The sequence below is a fragment of the Thermothelomyces thermophilus genome, chromosome 5 (assembly GCF_000226095.1).
Source record: "Thermothelomyces thermophilus ATCC 42464 chromosome 5, complete sequence".
Taxonomy (NCBI): domain Eukaryota; kingdom Fungi; phylum Ascomycota; class Sordariomycetes; order Sordariales; family Chaetomiaceae; genus Thermothelomyces; species Thermothelomyces thermophilus.
Window position 1 is genome coordinate 2,174,033 of NC_016476.1, and position 17,821 is coordinate 2,191,853.

Below are 17,821 nucleotides of genomic sequence, written 5' to 3' on the forward strand. Positions count from 1 at the left end.
AGTACATGGCCAGATTCTTTGGACGGGCTTCACGATGGTGACGACCGTAATGACGGCTTTAAAAAAGCCTACGCAACGTAACATTTACACGCTTATACAACGGGGACGGTTCATGTTTTCCGCACTCACGTCCGCTTTTCTCGCGCGCCCCCCAAACCACTCGCCACACCGTGACTTCCGCTACACAGTAAGCTCCTCCAGGCCCTCCTCCAGCTTCTTGACCTGCTGATCAGGCGTCATCGCGGATGCCGCCCCTTTCTTCGCCGCCCAGCGGCTAGCCACAATCTTCATGATCTCCTTCTGCGGGCTCTTCGGGTTCTCCTCCTTGACCAACCGCATCTGTTCCTTCACGAAGGCCTGGTACTCGCTCACCACCTTCCCCTTGCTGGCCTCCCCGTCGCCGCCGGCCTTCTTGCCGGAACCCCTCGGGGCGGGCTTGATCTGTCTCAACTCGCCCCGGCAGCGCCCGCAGCGGTGCCTGGCGGGGTCGATGCTGCGCGAGTGGCGCTTGAACTCGGTACAGCACTCGACGCACGCCCACACGTACTTGAAGTCGATGTCGTACGAGTGCTTGGTGGTCACCTGCACGCCGCGGTCCGCGAAGGCGCGCGAGCACTGCGCCGCCCAGGCCTTGAACTCGCGCCCGTGCGGATTGGTCGTCACGCCGCTGACCATGAAGTTGGCGAGGTGGCAGAACTCGTGCGCGAGCACGTTGAGCAGCCGGTGGGCGTCGTCGATCACCTTCTCGGCGAGCTCGATGGAGGCGTGGTGCTTGTGTCTGGTCGTCGTCGTGCCGTCTGGCTGACAGGTCCGGATGGTCTCGCGCTTCCAGTTGGCGCGGCCTGCTGTGGTGTTGAGCTTGTTTGTCCAGATGACCCTGATGCCGCCCGTCGACTCGGCCAGTTCGGCGAGTCTGCCCTGGGTGATGACCGTGTCGAGTTCCTGGAGGAACTTCTCGGCTAGTTCGCGCTTCGTCGCCTCGAAGGCCCTCTTCGCCTCGCGGTCAGATGGTTTCTTCGCCCCCGCCGTCTTCTGGGATGGTTTTTCCGCGCTCGTCTTCGCTGGGCTGTTTCGCCGAGCAGCGACGGCATCCGGAAACAGCTGTTTTCGAGGCGAGTGCTCGTCGTTCCAGTCGTCGACAAACTCCTGGCTCCAGAACAGATCAGAACTGGGGCGGTGCGGCGTGATGGGGATCCGGGGTAGCTTCTTGGGCGACACAAGGCCGGGCCGGGACCTTGGTGGTGTTGAGGGAGGCGTGATCTCTCGGTCGCTGGTGGCTGACGTCCTGGACTTTCCCGTCTCTCCTTCTGTTTGGTTCCTGGGATGGGTCAGTTTGTCCGGAATCTGACTCGGTGTTGCCTCTTCCAATGGTGGCCAACCTACAGTCGGAGTTTGGACATGGAATCAGCCAGATCCCTGTCCCCTTCCGTGCTTGTCTCCCCCATTCTCAACGTTCCTCTGAGCTTCGACGTATGATCCTGCTGCAAGGAGATGCCTCCCTTTGCTGCCGGCCCACGACTAGTTCCTGGCTTTGTTTTAGGGTTCGAGCACGTACTGCCGGCAGCATTCTCGCCAGCACGTGCCCGTGGCTTCTTGTCCATCAGCCCCAACCTCGGCCTTGAGCGCGGTCTCCTCGGCGGCGAATCTGCAAACACGTCTTCGTCTTCGTCCTCACTGGCTTCACCGTTCACGAAGTCCGAATCCTCCGAGTTGCACGAGTGAAAGGTGTCGTCAAACATAGACACGTCCTCGATGATGGTGATCTCCTCTTGTGCTGAAACGTATTCCTGGTCTTCGTCGTGTGGAGATGACGGCGGCGGAGCGACCGCAGGTCTTGTGTTCCTCGTCCTCAACTCGACTCCCGCGCGTTTTGGTCGGGAGCTCCCCTTTCCTTGACCCGCGCCATTGCGTTCCCTGTCAGCTTCTGCGCTGTCTGGAGCCCATGCCTTCAGCAGGAGATTGTCCGTTATTGGCCCCAGTTTTCTCCGCCTTATTGTTGACGCTGTCTTTGCCACCAGTCCTGTTTTTGGGGTAGCCTTCAAATTCTCTTGTATCGTCAGATCGTTTTCTTGTGGCTGATATTTTTTCCTAGATACCAGAGCATCAAGGTCGGGAAACTCCTCGTCCTCGTCGTCGCTCCATATCGTGCGTGGTCTCGTCAGTCTAGCCATTTTGATAATGGAATGCAAGGCTTCAGCAGTTTAGCTTATGGGGAAAAACCACAAAATAAAAGCTTTCCAAATCGGTTCATCGCTGCTCGTAACCTTTCAGTAGTTCCGCTTGTGGGAATGTCCGTGTGGATATGATATGCGGGTTGAAGTAGTAGTGGTTGCTAGGGGCAACTAGGAGCTTTGTCATGCTTGCTTTCGGCTCCGCAGCAAGCATTTGCTAACCCCACCGACGAGGAACTCCAAAATCTGCATATATTACCTTGTGCAAAGATACATACCTCAGAGCCAGCTTACTCGCCCCCAGAAGCGTGACATCTTCATCCCGGTTCTTACTAAGGTGCGAACTAGTATCTCTGCGCCAGATGCTAGACCAGCCCAAACTACCTTCAAAACCTCATTCGGTGCACTCCACAATCCCAACTACGGAGTTTCTGGACACACTTGAATCCGCACAAATGGATCCGCACAAATGGATCTAATAGTCAGACATCAACATCCCAGCAGTCTTTCGTATCGATAGTTTGCGAGTCAGGTTGAGCTCGAGGACGCGGCAGCCTGCGCCTCAACACAGCATCCCTGGATACCGAGGAGTATCCGGCCTGACCGGTGAAGACCTGGTACATACAGTAACTTATTCCATACCGTACTCCGTACAACGCTCGGAACATACCTTCGGTGGGTAGCGCGCATTAATCCGTACTCCATAATTACCACCAGTTTTTGAAGCACAGAATAACTGGGACCTGATCAAATTCAATGGGGGATTCGCATCGAGGAGTTGCACAACTTGACCGTTACGCAGCTGTAAACCAACTTCTGCAAACCTAATACTGCAAGAATCGTCTTGTTGGGCGGGTTCTAGTCTCATCCACCCAGGCTTCCGTTCTCGTAATCACGTTATGTAGATCCAGATCTGCGAGGATGGACATCAAGGACAAATGGGCGCTTCGCTTTGTTTAGCGTTGGCGGTTATTGCAGCTTGTGTGCGTATGTATGTATGTACAGTTCGTGCGAGCTGTGCATTGCAAGCGTACGGCGACTATTCATCGTGTCTTGTCGGGCCGCTTTGCGTAGCGGCATCTCTCGGCCGACTCCTTTTTCAGTTAGCTTTCTTCCATGCAAGATAAGCAGAGTAGATCAGTGGTCCGAGCCTCTCGACTGATTATTTTTTCTGGCCAGCAGATCCAAGTCCCAACCTCATCTGTTCTCAACTCGAGTGAACCACTATGTTGTTTCGCTCATCAGCTGTGGGCTTTACTGCGTAGTGCATCGAGAATAAAACCGACCTCACAAATCTATAACTACCAAGTATCCGTCGTGTAATCCGCACGTGTGCGCGGTCAAAGCAAGGCGGGTCTATTGCTAGGCAGCGCACGGTATATTGAACATATCGTCATCGATTCTAGACCAGTTGCAGGCTATGCCCGAATGGGACTGACCAACTGCCGCGCTGGAATGGATGCACAGCGCAACGGTGCGAAGGTGCTGGAAATAGAACACGAGATCATAGTAGTGTACGCAGTATTGGCAAGTTTCCCAGTGGGCCCCAGCAAAGCAAGAATCGCAACTCGAATCGCGCAGCGCATGCATGGTCATGCAGTACGCGAGGGTCGTCTCGTCAATAAGTGCGGGTGCCCGTATGAAGACCCTGAATCCTAAGCAACACTACGATCAGAAGAACTGAGACACTACAAGTAAACGGTCAAGTACGAAAAAACTCGGTGTTAGGTTGTCAAAGCGAGCTTAATGGCGCCGGCTTCTATATTCGTTATGGATTGCATTCTGCGTTGCAAATGCCTATCTTTTTACGACTGTCTCATGACCTACGGAGTATTCATCCATCGCGTGGTCGTTGTGGCGGTACAACTTACACTTCAACCTACCCCTCCGTATGTACTTTTTCCCCATGCCAACATTTCTTTGGCATTCTTTCACGGGATGTTGGCGCGGGCGAACTTCGAGGATTCTTCGGAGGACCTCACATACGATTCCACCATTAGCACTGTACACCACCGACCTCGTGACAGTCGTATACTGTATGTACATACCTTACACAGTACGTGCGTGAAGACCACAACGTATAACGTTAAGGTTCGCACAATTTCCTCCGCGATTGCTCATCCTCTTCAGATGCCCAGGGTTCCTAGCCTTACCTTAGTGCACCTCTCCTTCTTCTGTTCTCCTGCTCTGTTGTAAGTTGCCTAACCCTGGCTGATGTTACCTATTTTCGACAAGTTCGCGGCTGCACTGTTTCCCGACTTCACCAGTGTCGTCATCGCTCAACCCCCAACCAAGCTTTTGGAGGCGCGAGGCTGCAAGCCGCGGGAGATGCTACGTCTTGGGGTGCTGTACACTACTGTATCTTGTCGAAACTTCGGCTGCATTGTGTTCAGGGGTGCAAGGGACGAGATGTGGCGGAGCAGTCCGAATCTGCCGCAAGCACAATCTCGGTTTGGCAGACCGATACAGACCGCCAATACAACCTTGACATCTCCCACTTGATTGGATGCATCCGTATTACGTAATCAATCATCTCCATTGTGCGCTGGTTTCGACGGAAGTCCCGAGAAGTACGTACTCCGTAGCGTTGCAGCTAGGGGCTGTTGGCGGGCCCTGCAGCCTCCCACACAGCTGCCCACGTCCAATGCCTGGTTAATAAACGGCGTCAGAACTGGAGACTCACCAGCTCTCAGCTCTCGGGAAAACCCAGCGCAGGTGGCAAGACTCGACCGCAGGAGCCAGCCCCTGAATTTGGCGAAGTTCCTTCGGAGAGAAGGCGATGGGAGACGATTGCGAAGTGGGAACACGGACGAAGCATGGGCTTGCCAAGTGGTGCGAGGTTATCAGAGCAAAAGAGACACGATAACTTGATGTAGGACGGCGCTCATACGGAACGCACTAGAGCTTTCTCTTGCCCAAGTTGGGCAGTGAAGACTGTCCTGCTGCACACGGTGCCGAAAGGTGAATCAATACGGTACACGCGTCTGCCAAGCCGCCCTCCCCCTTTCCAGCACGTACCCCTGGCGAGACTGCCAATAACCCTGCCGTGGCTCGCAAACGCCCCGTCCTGGCTGGGCTGTCTCTTTCCGTCCAGACGAAACGCACCTAATCCTGGAATGCCTCCCTTTTTTCCTTCTCCTTCCCTGTTCCTGCCCCCCTAATCTTCCCCTTGGCCGGAGTCCTCTTTTTTCCTCTCTCTCGCCTCAACACTCGCTCAAACCTGCCACCTTCTCATCTCTCGTTTTAATTCTCCTTCTTTGAAGGTCTTGATTCCGGTTGTGCAGCGGCACTCGACCACCTCGCCTTCAATCGCAGCCAGCCATTCGGTAATCGAGAATATAGCGCCGGCGGCAAACAAGGGCGGCGTGGCCGAGACATAACCGACATCGTCAATCGCTAATACGAAAAGAGGAGGAAGGAGGTGTTTGCGCAGAAGCAACTGGCACCGGCCTCTTTTTTGCTCCTGGATTTTGATTTAGTGTCCTCGTACGGGAGTTTCTACTCGTCGATCTTCGGCTCCCGCTTGCACGCACTTCGACCCGTCATTTCCAAGCCAACAAGTTGCACTCTGCGCCCCACCGCGCCGCCATTCGCTCGCTCAGCCTGCGTGTTGTGCATCAACAACACTCCTGCTCTTCAGCACTCAACAACTAGTCCCTGGTTCTTCGTCAAATTTCCACGCTGTGGCGGGCCACAATCGAGCTTAATCTTTTTGCACTCGCCGTCGCAAGCTCACGGCACTGCAACACTACAGTCGACAAGTTCTCCGTCGCTTGTCTGCAAACACATATCTGGCACGAAACTCGTCTCCATGAGTTGTTGATCTGGTAAGCAACGCGAAAATTGCTGGAAACGGCAGTCGCGGTTGCATCGCCTGTCTGACCGCGTATCCCTCCAACCTTGGCGCACAACGGACAATATCTAACCAGCCATTCCCATCATAGACACTGCGCCCAGCATGTCGGGATACCAATCAGGCCAGGGCCATGGCCAAGGCCAGGGCCATCATGGCTACGATGATGGCTACGGTCACCATGGCAACACGGACTCTTATTATCAAGACGACCAGCATTACTATGACAACAATGGCCACAACCGTGGCGGATACCAGCAGGGCGATGGCTACTATGATGAGTCGTATGTTGCCTCACCTTCGTGTGCGTCTCAAACCGCGTGCTGACAGACTGCAGTGGCTATTACAACGCCGACCCGAACAACCCGTACCACCAAGATGGCGGATACTATGACAACCACGACCAGTATAATGACGACTACTACGGCCACAATGATGGTTACTACGATCAGGGCTACGACCGGGGTGGCTATGGGAACGGTCACGGCCACCGGAACGGCTCGGAGGAGGATTCTGAGACGTTTAGCGACTTCACCATGCGCTCCGACATGGCCCGGGCTGCCGAGATGGATTACTACGGCCGTGGTGATGAGCGCCACAACAGCTACAATGATGGTCCAGGCGGCGCCCGGGGATACCGCCCTCCCTCGTCGCAAATTTCATACGGCGGCAACCGCTCCTCTGGCGCGTCGACTCCGAACTACGGCATGGACTACGGCAATGTCCTGCCGGCCGGTCAGCGCTCACGGGAGCCTTACCCTGCCTGGACCTCTGACGCCCAGATCCCGCTCTCGAAGGAGGAGATCGAGGACATTTTCCTTGATCTGACGGCCAAGTTCGGCTTTCAGCGTGACAGCATGCGCAACATGTACGACCACTTGATGACTCTGCTCGATTCCCGCGCCTCGCGCATGACGCCGAACCAGGCCCTTCTCTCCCTCCACGCCGATTACATCGGTGGTGAGAACGCGAACTACCGCAAGTGGTACTTTGCCGCTCACCTAGATCTTGACGATGCTGTTGGTTTCGCCAACATCAAAGGCAGGAGTGGGAAGCGTAAGAACAAGAAGAAGAAGGCTACACCCGAGAACGAGGCCGAGGCACTTGAGGACTTGGAAGGCGACGATTCCCTCGAAGCCGCTGAGTACCGCTGGAAGACGAGAATGAACCGCATGTCCCAGCACGACCGCGTCCGCCAGCTTGCTCTCTACCTCCTCTGCTGGGGTGAGGCCAACCAGGTCCGCTTCATGCCCGAGTGTCTCTGCTTCATCTTCAAGTGTGCCGATGATTACCTTAACTCGCCCGCTTGCCAAAACATGGTGGAGCCTGTCGAGGAGTTTACGTTCCTCAACAACGTCATCACGCCTCTCTACCAGTACATCCGGGATCAGGGATACGAGATTGTCAATGGCGTCTACGTCCGTCGTGAGAGGGATCACAACCAGATCATTGGTTATGACGACTGCAACCAGCTCTTCTGGTATCCCGAAGGTATTGAGCGCATTGTGCTCAAAGACAAGAGCAAGCTGGTCGATGTGCCCCCTGCCGAGCGCTATCTCAAGCTTAAGGATGTGGAATGGAAGAAGGTCTTCTTCAAGACCTACAAGGAGACGCGTTCGTGGTTCCACATGCTGGTTAATTTCAACCGCATCTGGATCATCCATTTGACCATGTTCTGGTATTTCACGTCCTTCAACGCGCCGACGCTCATCACGCCCAACTATGAGCAAGAGGTCGACAATCCTCCTCCGCGCGCGGCACAGTGGTCTCTGGTGGGTTTCGGTGGCACGATCGCCGCGGCCATTCAGGTCTTCGCGACACTTGCGGAGTGGCTCTATGTCCCGCGCAAATGGGCTGGTGCGCAGCATCTGACAAAGCGCCTGCTGTTCTTGCTCGTGGTCCTCGTCATCAACGTTGGTCCTGGAGTCTATGTCTTCATGCCCGCAGCCAACCTGGATGCCTACCTTGAGAAGCAAAACAGCAAGCCTGCGCTTATCCTCGGCATCTTCCAGTTCTTTTTCGGTCTGGTCACGTTCTTATTTTTTTCCGTCATGCCCCTGGGCGGTCTGTTTGGGAGCTACCTCACCAAGAACTCGCGGAGGTACGTTGCTAGTCAGACGTTCACCGCTAGCTACCCGCGACTTAAGGGCAACGACGTGGCTCTTTCCTTCGGCATGTGGGCTGTCATCTTCGGTCTCAAGCTGGGAGAGTCTTACGCCTTCCTGACCCTCTCGATTCGAGACCCTATTCGCTATCTCAACATCATGAATGTCGACAGCTGCATCGGCGATACGATCCTGCAGAGGTATCTATGCCCGTACCAACCGGAGATCACCCTGGCTCTCATGCTCTTTTGCGATCTGCTCTTCTTCTTCCTCGATACGTACCTCATGTACGTTGTCGTCAACACGTGCATCTCGGTCGCTCGATCGTTCTACCTCGGTTCGTCAATCTTGACTCCCTGGAGAAACGTCTTCTCGCGTCTCCCGAAGCGCATGTACTCGAAGATCTTGGCCACTACGGACATGGCGATCAAGTATAAACCAAAGGTCCTGATCTCGCAGATCTGGAACGCCATCGTCATCTCCATGTATCGCGAACATTTGCTGGCCATCGACCACGTTCAGAAGCTTCTCTACCACCAGGTGCCGTCCGAGCAGGAGGGCAAGCGCACGCTTCGGGCCCCGACGTTTTTCGTCTCCCAGGAGGACCACTCCTTCAAGACGGAGTACTTCCCCAGTCACAGTGAGGCCGAGCGGAGAATTTCGTTCTTTGCCCAGTCGCTCTCGACGCCCATTCCGGAACCGCTCCCGGTGGACAACATGCCTACCTTCACTGTCATGATTCCTCACTATAGCGAGAAGATCCTTCTGTCACTCAGGGAAATCATTCGCGAGGACGAACCTTACTCGCGCGTCACGCTTCTCGAGTATCTCAAACAGCTCCATCCTCACGAATGGGATTGCTTCGTCAAGGACACCAAGATCCTAGCGGACGAGACATCCCAATTCAACGGCGACGAAGAAGAGAAGGAGAAGGACACGGCGAAGAGCAAGATCGATGACCTGCCCTTCTACTGCATCGGTTTCAAGTCCTCGGCTCCCGAGTACACGCTTCGAACTCGCATTTGGGCCTCGCTGCGCTTCCAGACACTCTACCGCACCATCTCCGGTTTCATGAACTACAGCCGCGCAATCAAGCTGCTCTACCGCGTCGAGAACCCTGAGGTGGTCCAGATGTTTGGCGGCAATTCTGACAAGCTGGAACGCGAGCTGGAGCGGATGGCCCGTCGCAAGTTCAAGCTGGTGGTTTCGATGCAGCGGTTTTCCAAGTTCAAGAAGGAGGAGATGGAGAACGCCGAGTTCTTGCTCCGCGCCTACCCGGATCTCCAGATTGCGTATCTCGATGAGGAACCGCCCTTGGCCGAAGGCGAGGAACCGCGTCTCTATTCCGCGCTAATCGACGGCCATTCCGAGTTCATGGAGAACGGTATGCGCCGGCCCAAGTTCCGCATCCAGCTCTCGGGCAACCCAATTCTCGGTGACGGAAAATCCGACAACCAGAACCACTCGATCATCTTCTACCGCGGCGAGTACATTCAGCTCATCGACGCCAACCAGGACAACTACCTTGAGGAGTGCCTCAAGATTCGCAGCGTCCTTGCGGAGTTCGAGGAGATGCACACGGACGAGGTGTCTCCGTACACTCCTGGAGTAAAGACCAACGCTCCTGCTCCTGTCGCTATCTTGGGTGCTCGTGAATATATCTTCTCGGAGAACATTGGTATCCTGGGTGACGTCGCCGCTGGCAAGGAACAGACATTCGGTACCCTATTCGCGAGAACTCTGGCACAGGTTGGTGGCAAGCTCCACTACGGTCACCCTGATTTCCTCAACGGCATTTTCATGACGACTCGTGGCGGTGTCTCCAAAGCACAAAAGGGCCTCCATCTGAACGAAGATATCTACGCCGGCATGAACGCGCTCCTCCGTGGTGGACGCATTAAGCACTGCGAATACTACCAATGTGGCAAAGGTCGTGATCTTGGTTTTGGATCGATTCTCAACTTCACCACCAAGATCGGAACCGGTATGGGTGAGCAGATGCTGTCTCGAGAGTACTATTACCTGGGGACGCAGCTTCCCATCGATCGCTTCCTTTCCTTCTACTACGCCCATCCCGGTTTCCACGTCAACAACATGTTCATCATGCTGTCGGTGCAGATGTTCATGATCTGCCTACTCCAGATCGGTGCGCTTCGGAAGGAGACGATCCCTTGCGACTACAACCGCGATGTGCCCATCACGGATCCCCTGTATCCCACGGGCTGCGCGAATACGGACGCCCTCATGGATTGGGTCTACCGCTCCGTTCTGTCCATCGTCTTCGTCTTCTTCATCTCGTTCGTTCCTCTGTTCGTCCAAGAAGTGTCGGAGCGGGGTCTCTGGCGTGCCGCGACCCGTTTCGCCAAGCAGTTCTGTTCGCTCTCGCCCTTCTTCGAGGTGTTCGTCTGCCAGATTTATGCCAACTCTGTGCAGCAGGATATCACCTTCGGAGGCGCCCGGTACATCGGCACGGGACGTGGTTTCGCCACCGCTCGCATCCCGTTCGGCGTGCTCTACTCTCGATTTGCCGGTCCATCCATGTACTTCGGCGCTCGCATGCTGATGATGCTTCTGTTCGCCACCGTCACGATCTGGCAGGCGGCCCTAGTTTACTTCTGGATTTCTTTGTTGGCCCTGGTTATCTCGCCGTTCCTCTACAACCCTCACCAGTTTGCCTGGAACGACTTCTTCATCGACTACCGCGACTATCTCCGCTGGCTGTCGCGCGGAAACTCTCGCTCGCATGCGTCGTCTTGGATCGCCTTCTGCCGTCTTTCCCGGACGAGGATCACGGGTTACAAGCGCAAGGTCGTGGGCGACCCGTCTGCCAAGTTGTCGGGCGACGTGCCGCGGGCCGCCATCACCAATATCTTCTGGGCCGAGATCATTACGCCGCTCTGCCTTGTCATCGTCACTCTGATCCCGTACCTGTTCATCAATGCACAGACAGGCGTGAAAAAATCCGAGACGAAGCCGACTGCCGCTCTTCTCCGGGTCGCCATCGTCGCCTTTGCACCCATTGCCATCAACGCGGGCGCCCTCGCCATCTTTTTCGCCATGGCTTGCTTCATGGGTCCTCTGTTGAGCATGTGCTGCAAGAAGTTCGGCTCTGTGCTCGCCGCCATTGCACACGCTATTGCGGTCATTGTGCTCCTAGTATTCTTCGAAGTCATGTTTGTCCTGCAGGGCTTCGATTTCTCGAGAACACTCCTGGGCATGATCACCGTTGTGGCCATCCAGCGTTTCGTCTTCAAGCTTATCATCACTCTAGGCCTTACCAGAGAGTTCAAGACGGACCAGTCCAACATTGCGTTCTGGACCGGTAAATGGTACTCGATGGGTTGGCATTCGGTGTCGCAGCCAGCTCGTGAGTACCTCTGCAAGATCACGGAACTGTGCTTGTTTGCCGGCGACTTCATCCTCGGCCATATCGTTCTCTTCCTCATGGTTCCGATCATTCTGATCCCCCAGATTGACAAGTTGCACTCGATGATGCTCTTCTGGCTTCGTCCAAGGTACGTTTCCCCCGCCCATTATGAGCAACTGATGAACCATGTGACTGATGGGGTGTGGTTTAGCCGACAAATCCGCCCGCCTATCTACTCGATGAAGCAAACCAAACTTCGGAGGAGGCGCGTCATCCGCTATTCCATCCTCTACTTTGTCCTGCTCGTTGTCTTCCTTGCGCTCATCGTCGGGCCGGCGGTGGCTGGCAAGTATATTCCGACAGAGAGTATGCTGAGCATGTTGAAGGACCAGAACCTATTGCAGCCGACGGGCCTGAATCATGATGACACGCGCGGCAAGACGCCTACTGGTACCGGTGCCCCTAACTACTCGGGTGTCGGAACATCGACAAGGACAACAGCACGCGCTACGGCGACGAGTGGTTCTGACAAGCGGGCTCTATTCATCTGAGAACGTCAACAGGCTGGGTATTCATTCATTCATGGCATTCGTGGGACAAGGAGAGTTATAGAAGGGATGCCATTCTGTACGGTTGTTTAATGCTGCGGCCAGTCAGTCATCAAGACGGGCTACTTGAGGGAGAGAGTCTTCAGTTTTGCACGAACATCGCGGGGTCTCTCTTCTCTTCTCTTTTTTTTTTTGGGGGGGGGGAGGGGAAACGGACATGGGACGTGTTCAGGTGCGGTCAGCTTGTAGTATTGTATTTGTCGGGTATCACATATGCTCGTTCTTTGCTCTCGTCATCCCTGTCTCGTTTGTCCACCTAGGTAGTTCATCGTGGTTGAGGAATGGTTTGGAACTTGTGAGAACCGGAGCCCACCAACCTCCATGAGCATCACTGGGATGTGGTTGATGTGAGCCGAAGTCACAGGTCATCTCATCTCTGTGTGTCTATAATGATTGTAGCATTCCTTTTGTTCGAATTTTTGTAGACTGCGCTCTCCTCCCATGTCGTCTCATCTGCAACCGCAGCCCTCGGGTCGCTCAGTACGGAGGTACTGTGTGCATACGGTACTAAGTGGCCCCCCAACTTGGGTTGGAGGCCTGACAGTGTTGCCAAGCCATGGCGGACCGGGCGGGGCTCCACAGCCGAGTGGACTGGAGTTACGGGTACCTTGCGCCGCAAGATGACCCACATTAGAACCGCATTAGCATGCAACTTGCTGTCGTCTCCATCCCCTGGAAACTGGCAAAAAGAACACACACAACGGCCCCCATAATTCATTCCTTGTTGGGCCTGTCGCGACAGCCACGCGCGCGACCCCGTTTCCGAGACTTCCGTTCGGCTTATCTGTTTCGATTCAGGGGCACCCAACCTTTGCCGTTGTTATTGGATGGGATAGACACAAGCACCACAGCATCACGATTGAGCAGGCACATTTTTTCCCGCCCAAGATCGCATCCCGGCCCGACAACTCGAATAGGCACAGCTCTTCGATCTCTGGCTCCGATTTTGAAAGCTGGAATTGACGCTGTGCGACGACGAGACGACAAAGATGGACCTGCACGAGGTGCAGACGCACCTGAACGAGTGGCTCCAAGAGGCCTCGGCCGCCTTCCAGAAGGTGCCCGGCTCGGCCGTCCTCATCCGCTACGTTCGCTCCAGCTACCAGAACGACCCGGTACGCTCGGCCATCGAGCTCGTGCTGGTTATATTTTTTATTCGATACCTGCTTTCGCCGAGCTACTCGACATCGAAGCAGAATTATGTCAAGTTGACTGAGGATGTGAGTCATCAGTGCCTGCGCCAGTTTCGCGCACGCTGGGGACCTGGAATTCGCGTGTGCTGATGATGCCAATGGGCGCAACTAGGAAATCGACGAGCTTGTCGAGGAATGGACGCCTGAGCCGCTGGTGGCACCAGTTACTCCCCAGCAGGAGGCCGAACTGGAGAAGCTCCCCGTAATTGTCGGGTAAGCAACCTCGGCGCATCCCGAAGGGAAGAAGGGAATGGAGAGCTGACACCGCCTAGACCGACGGGCCCGAAATCGAAGCTCACCAATGGCAAGACGGTCATGAACCTCGCGTCGTACAACTTCTACAACTTCAACGCCAACGACCAGATCAAGGAGAAGGCCATTCAGACCCTTCGCACCTACGGTGTCGGCCCCTGTGGCCCGCCCCAGTTCTACGCCACCCAAGACGTGCACATGAAGCTAGAAGCCGACATTGCCTCGTACCTGGGTACCGAAGGGTGCATTGTTTACGCGCATGCGTTCTCCACCATCACGAGCGTCATCCCGGCCTTCTGCAAGAGAGGAGACATCATCGTCGCGGACAGGGGTGCCAACTACTCGATCCGGCGCGGCCTCGAGATTTCGCGCAGCAACGTCAAGTGGTATAACCACGGCGACCTGGATGACCTCGAAGAGGTCATGCGCAAAGTGGTAAAGGAGCAGGCTGGCAAGAAGCTCACGCGGCGGTTTATCGTCACCGAGGCGCTGTTCGAGACAACGGGAGACATGAACGACCTACCCAAGCTGGTCAGTTTGTTTCCCTTGTTTTACCGATACTCCCCTCTCCCGCGGGGGGGGGGGGGGGGGTTCCGAATGAATTGGTGCCGCTGACACACTGCAGATTGAACTCAAGGAGAAGTACAAGTTCCGCCTCATTCTCGACGAGACCTGGTCGTTCGGTGTGCTGGGTCGCACCGGCCGTGGCCTGACGGAGGCGCAAAACGTGGACCCCTCGCAGGTGGATATGATCATCGGCTCGCTCGCGGGCCCGCTCTGTGCGGGTGGTGGCTTCTGCGCGGGCACCAAGGACGTAGTTGAGCACCAGCGGATCACGTCAACAGCCTACACTTTCTCAGCGGCCCTGCCAGCCATGCTCGCAGTCACGGCCAGCGAGAGCATCAATTTGCTGCAATCGAACCCGGAGATTCTGCTACAGTGCCGCGAGAACATTCGCCTCATGCGCGCCCAGCTTGACCCGCGCAGCGACTGGGTCGTGTGCACCAGCGCGCCTGAAAACCCCATCATGATCCTGATCATCAAGCCCGAGGTCGTCAAGGCCCGCCGGCTGAGCATCGACGACCAGGAGCGGCTGCTGCAAGAATGTGTTGATGAGGTATGCCTGCCTTTCCTCGTCCGGAAAGTTTTCCCATTTATGATACTCGAAAAGAATCTGACAAAAATCAACCAATAGGCGCTCGCAAACGGCGTGCTCATTACCCGCCTGAAGACCATGCCCATTTCGCAGCACACCAGCTTCAAGACTAATATCTACACCGTCACGCCCGCACTCAAGGTGTGTCTCACCTCGGGCCTGTCCAAAAAGGACATCGAGAAGGCGGGCGTGACCATTAGGCACGCCATCACTAAGGTTATGACCCGTAAGACAAACAATAAGCTGGGGGTGCCGGCAGCGTAGAATTGCGGCGGATGAGTTGTTGTTGTCCAATTGGGAATGAGGTATTAATGAAGGCTGGCGTTGCCTGGATAGATATATTTGTTAATTGCAGGTGCAGCGCGACCCTCTGGGGGGCATGTGGATGGATATGACGCTTTCGAATGCGAAACGTGGGTAATGGACGAGGCCGCAAGTGATAATATGTAATGCAATACATAGACTAATTAAGCAAACTGGAGATAGCACCAATGGTTTACCTTTAGCACCTTGGGCTGCATAGTTCTTTGCTTCTCACCAATTCGCGAATGATTCCCTGTGTGGACTTGAAGATGAAGGGCCTTCCCGTTATCACGACCAGGATCTTCCCAACTGCACATTGCGGCTGTTATTCCTTCCCAAGTGCTTATTCGGCCTTACGTGCCATAGAACGGGGGCATTGGGTACGATCCAGCAGGTGCACGAGAGGGAGGTTGGAGACCTAGCAAGAAACGTTTTGAGGCAACCATCAATCACCCTGCCGTGTCTTTCGACTGATCCGGTTTTGTGATAAACATTGTCACACATGTCCAAGAATAAACTGCCTTGGGAGACGGCAATTGAACTGCATACCTAACGCGCCATTGCCGTATTCCCATCACTAAATCCTCTATACCCAAGGTATCTAAATATGTACAGGTCCGTTTTAAGAGCAGCACAACCTCTCCATCCCATCCATTTGGACGTCTCCCCCAATGGGTACTCTGACAAACTTTTTAGAGCATGGGCTTCAAGTCATCGGCCACCCGGAAAGGCGCCTCCGTCTTGGCCTTGATCTCCTCCACTGTCACACCATCCGCGATCTCGACCAGCGTGAGCCCTTTTGCAAAGTCGACATCAAAGACACCCTGTTGATGGAACGAGCTGAGTCAGTACCGCTTCATCCTAGACACTGACGTAGAGGGGGAAAAACAGAAAGAGAAAGGGAACATAAGAGGGGAAAAGGAAAAGGTTCAGGAGCAGAGAACGACGTACCAGTTCGGTGATGATCCTCGACACGCATGCCTTGCCCGTCAGCGGGAAGGCGCATTGCTTGACGATCTTGGGGTTCCCCTTCTTATCCGTGTGCTCCATCGTGACAACCACCTTGGTCTCGCTGGGGTTGCTGACAAGGTCCATGGCGCCGCCGAAGCCCTTGACCTTGCCGGGCAGCATCCAGTTGGCCAGGTCGCCGTTGGCGCTGACCTGCATGGCGCCCAGGATGGTCAGGTTGATGCGGCCGCTGCGGATCATGCCGAAGCTCTCCTCGGACCCGAAGACGGAGGCGCCCGGCTTGAGCGTGACCGTCTCCTTGCCCGCGTTGATCAGGTCGGCGTCCTCCTCGCCCTTGCGCGGGTAGGGGCCGAGCCCGAGGATGCCGTTCTCGCTCTGCAGCATCACCTCGACGTCGTCGCCGACGAACCCGGGCGCGAGCATGGGCATGCCGATGCCCAGGTTGGCGTACATGCCGTTCTGGAACTCCTTGGCCGCGCGCCGCACGATGCGCTCGCGCTTGGCCTTGGTGTCGCCCGTGCCGAGTGCGGCGGCCGCCTTCGGGTCCTCAGCCTCGGAGGGATCCTTGCTCCATGTGTACTTCTCAATGTTCTTCGGGGCCGTGCTCTGGATCACGCGCTTGACGTAGATGCCGGGCAGGTGGACCGCCTCGGGCGGGATCTCGCCGGGCTCGACGATGTGCTCGGCCTCGACAATGGTCATCTTGGCATTCCGGCCCATGGCGCCGTTGAAGTTGTTGGCGGCCAGGCGGAATTGGCAGTTACCGAGGCGGTCGGCCTTGTAGGCCTTGACAAAGGCGTAGTCGCCCTCGATCGCGTGCTCCAGCAGGTAGCTCTTGCCATTGAATACCTTGACATCCTTGGGGTACGAGAATTGGTCGGGCGTGCCGTCGGGCTTGTTGCGCAGCGGCAGCTCGCCCGTCTGGACGACGGTGCCGAAGGCAGCGGGAGTGTAGAAGGCCGGGATGCCCTTGCCGCCCGCGGCGCAGCGCTCGGCCAGCGTGCCCTGTGGGGTCAGCTCCAGCTCGACCTCGCCCGTGAGGTACATGCTCTCGAACGTCTTGTTCTCGCCAATGTACGAGGCGATCATCTTCTTGATCTGCTTGGTCCGCAGCAGTTTGCCGAGACCGCTGTTGTCTGTGCCGGCATTGTTGGAGACAGCCGTGAGACCGGTAAGATCGGGCCGCTTGAGCACCTCGTCGATGAGCGTGTCTGGCACGCCACAGAGGCCGAACCCGCCGCACAGGAGCGTCGAGTTGGGCTTCATGTCCTTGATCGCCTCGGCCGCCGAGGGGTAGATCTTGTTGATCTCGCGGCGGCGGGCTGTGGCCGAGAAGGCCCGCGCGAAGAGGGCCGCATGCTACACTCATTGCGAGTCGCGGTCAGTTACAGCGAAAAAAAACAGGGCACCAAGTAAGACCTGTCGCAGTGTTTGGAGACCACTCACATTCTGGCCGTACTTGGCGTACGCCCGCAGCGTCCTCATGCACATGGCCGCCGACGGCATCTTGAATGCGGTTATGGCACGGTTCGGGTATCCGAGGGCGAAAGCAACGCTAACAGACGGGGGCTAGATTAAGAGCCGGCAAGCTATGGCAAAATTGAGAAGCAACGCCGTGTTACAAGGAACAGGAAAAAAAGTTTGGCAAACGGGGAAGAAACGAGAGAGAGAGAGAGAGAGAGAACGAAGTTTAGAATAGAAGGAAAAGAACCCGTCACGCGGGCTAAATCCATGGCAGCTTCCCCCAGTTAAACTAAGCGCCCCTCCCACTTGCAACGAGATGCCCGAGATGGGTTCCATATCCGGTAATGGCCGACGCCAGTGCCGTGGTCCCTGGTCCTCCG

At 55.8% G+C, this 17,821-nt stretch overlaps 4 protein-coding genes across 4 annotated transcripts; 2 read left to right on the forward strand and 2 right to left on the reverse strand.

The window, feature by feature from the left end:
* Positions 1–15: 15 nt before the first annotated feature.
* Positions 16–2,714, reverse strand: MYCTH_2308522 (uncharacterized protein). Its single transcript, XM_003665089.1, has 2 exons — positions 1,384–2,714; positions 16–1,318 (listed from the first exon to the last, which is right to left on the reverse strand). The coding sequence occupies exons 1-2, from the start codon at positions 2,169–2,171 to the stop codon at positions 181–183; spliced, it is 1,926 nt and encodes a 641-aa protein (XP_003665137.1). The 5' UTR covers positions 2,172–2,714; the 3' UTR covers positions 16–180.
* Positions 2,715–5,302: 2,588 nt separating this feature from the next.
* Positions 5,303–12,518, forward strand: MYCTH_140260 (glycosyltransferase family 48 protein). The gene is made up of 4 exons (XM_003665090.1): positions 5,303–5,998; positions 6,116–6,308; positions 6,362–11,644; positions 11,708–12,518. Exons 2-4 carry the CDS (start codon positions 6,130–6,132, stop codon positions 12,045–12,047), a joined length of 5,802 nt encoding a protein of 1,933 aa, XP_003665138.1. The 5' UTR covers positions 5,303–5,998; positions 6,116–6,129; the 3' UTR covers positions 12,048–12,518.
* Positions 12,519–12,849: 331 nt separating this feature from the next.
* On the forward strand, positions 12,850–15,195 carry MYCTH_2095122 (uncharacterized protein). The gene is made up of 5 exons (XM_003665091.1): positions 12,850–13,324; positions 13,410–13,510; positions 13,570–14,080; positions 14,175–14,666; positions 14,745–15,195. The coding sequence occupies exons 1-5, from the start codon at positions 13,094–13,096 to the stop codon at positions 14,967–14,969; spliced, it is 1,560 nt and encodes a 519-aa protein (XP_003665139.1). The 5' UTR covers positions 12,850–13,093; the 3' UTR covers positions 14,970–15,195.
* A 272-nt stretch (positions 15,196–15,467) lies between these two features.
* Positions 15,468–17,691, reverse strand: MYCTH_2308533 (uncharacterized protein). Its single transcript, XM_003665092.1, has 2 exons — positions 15,960–17,691; positions 15,468–15,832 (listed from the first exon to the last, which is right to left on the reverse strand). Exons 1-2 carry the CDS (start codon positions 17,241–17,243, stop codon positions 15,701–15,703), a joined length of 1,416 nt encoding a protein of 471 aa, XP_003665140.1. The 5' UTR covers positions 17,244–17,691; the 3' UTR covers positions 15,468–15,700.
* Between the last annotated feature and the right edge of the window lie 130 nt (positions 17,692–17,821).

Coding starts and splice junctions, on each gene's coding strand:
- MYCTH_2308522 (XM_003665089.1), bottom strand. CDS start 2,171: ATGGCTAGACTGACGAGACCACGCACGATATGGAGCGACGACGAGGAC. Junction 1,319..1,383: donor TCCATGTCCAAACTCCGACT/GTAGGTTGGCCA, acceptor GACCCATCCCAG/GAACCAAACAGAAGGAGAGA.
- MYCTH_140260 (XM_003665090.1), top strand. CDS start 6,130: ATGTCGGGATACCAATCAGGCCAGGGCCATGGCCAAGGCCAGGGCCAT. Junction 6,309..6,361: donor GATGGCTACTATGATGAGTC/GTATGTTGCCTC, acceptor GACAGACTGCAG/TGGCTATTACAACGCCGACC. Junction 11,645..11,707: donor CTCTTCTGGCTTCGTCCAAG/GTACGTTTCCCC, acceptor GGTGTGGTTTAG/CCGACAAATCCGCCCGCCTA.
- MYCTH_2095122 (XM_003665091.1), top strand. CDS start 13,094: ATGGACCTGCACGAGGTGCAGACGCACCTGAACGAGTGGCTCCAAGAG. Junction 13,325..13,409: donor ATGTCAAGTTGACTGAGGAT/GTGAGTCATCAG, acceptor GGGCGCAACTAG/GAAATCGACGAGCTTGTCGA. Junction 14,081..14,174: donor TGAACGACCTACCCAAGCTG/GTCAGTTTGTTT, acceptor GACACACTGCAG/ATTGAACTCAAGGAGAAGTA.
- MYCTH_2308533 (XM_003665092.1), bottom strand. CDS start 17,243: ATGAAGCCCAACTCGACGCTCCTGTGCGGCGGGTTCGGCCTCTGTGGC. Junction 15,833..15,959: donor CGAGGATCATCACCGAACTG/GTACGTCGTTCT, acceptor TTCCATCAACAG/GGTGTCTTTGATGTCGACTT.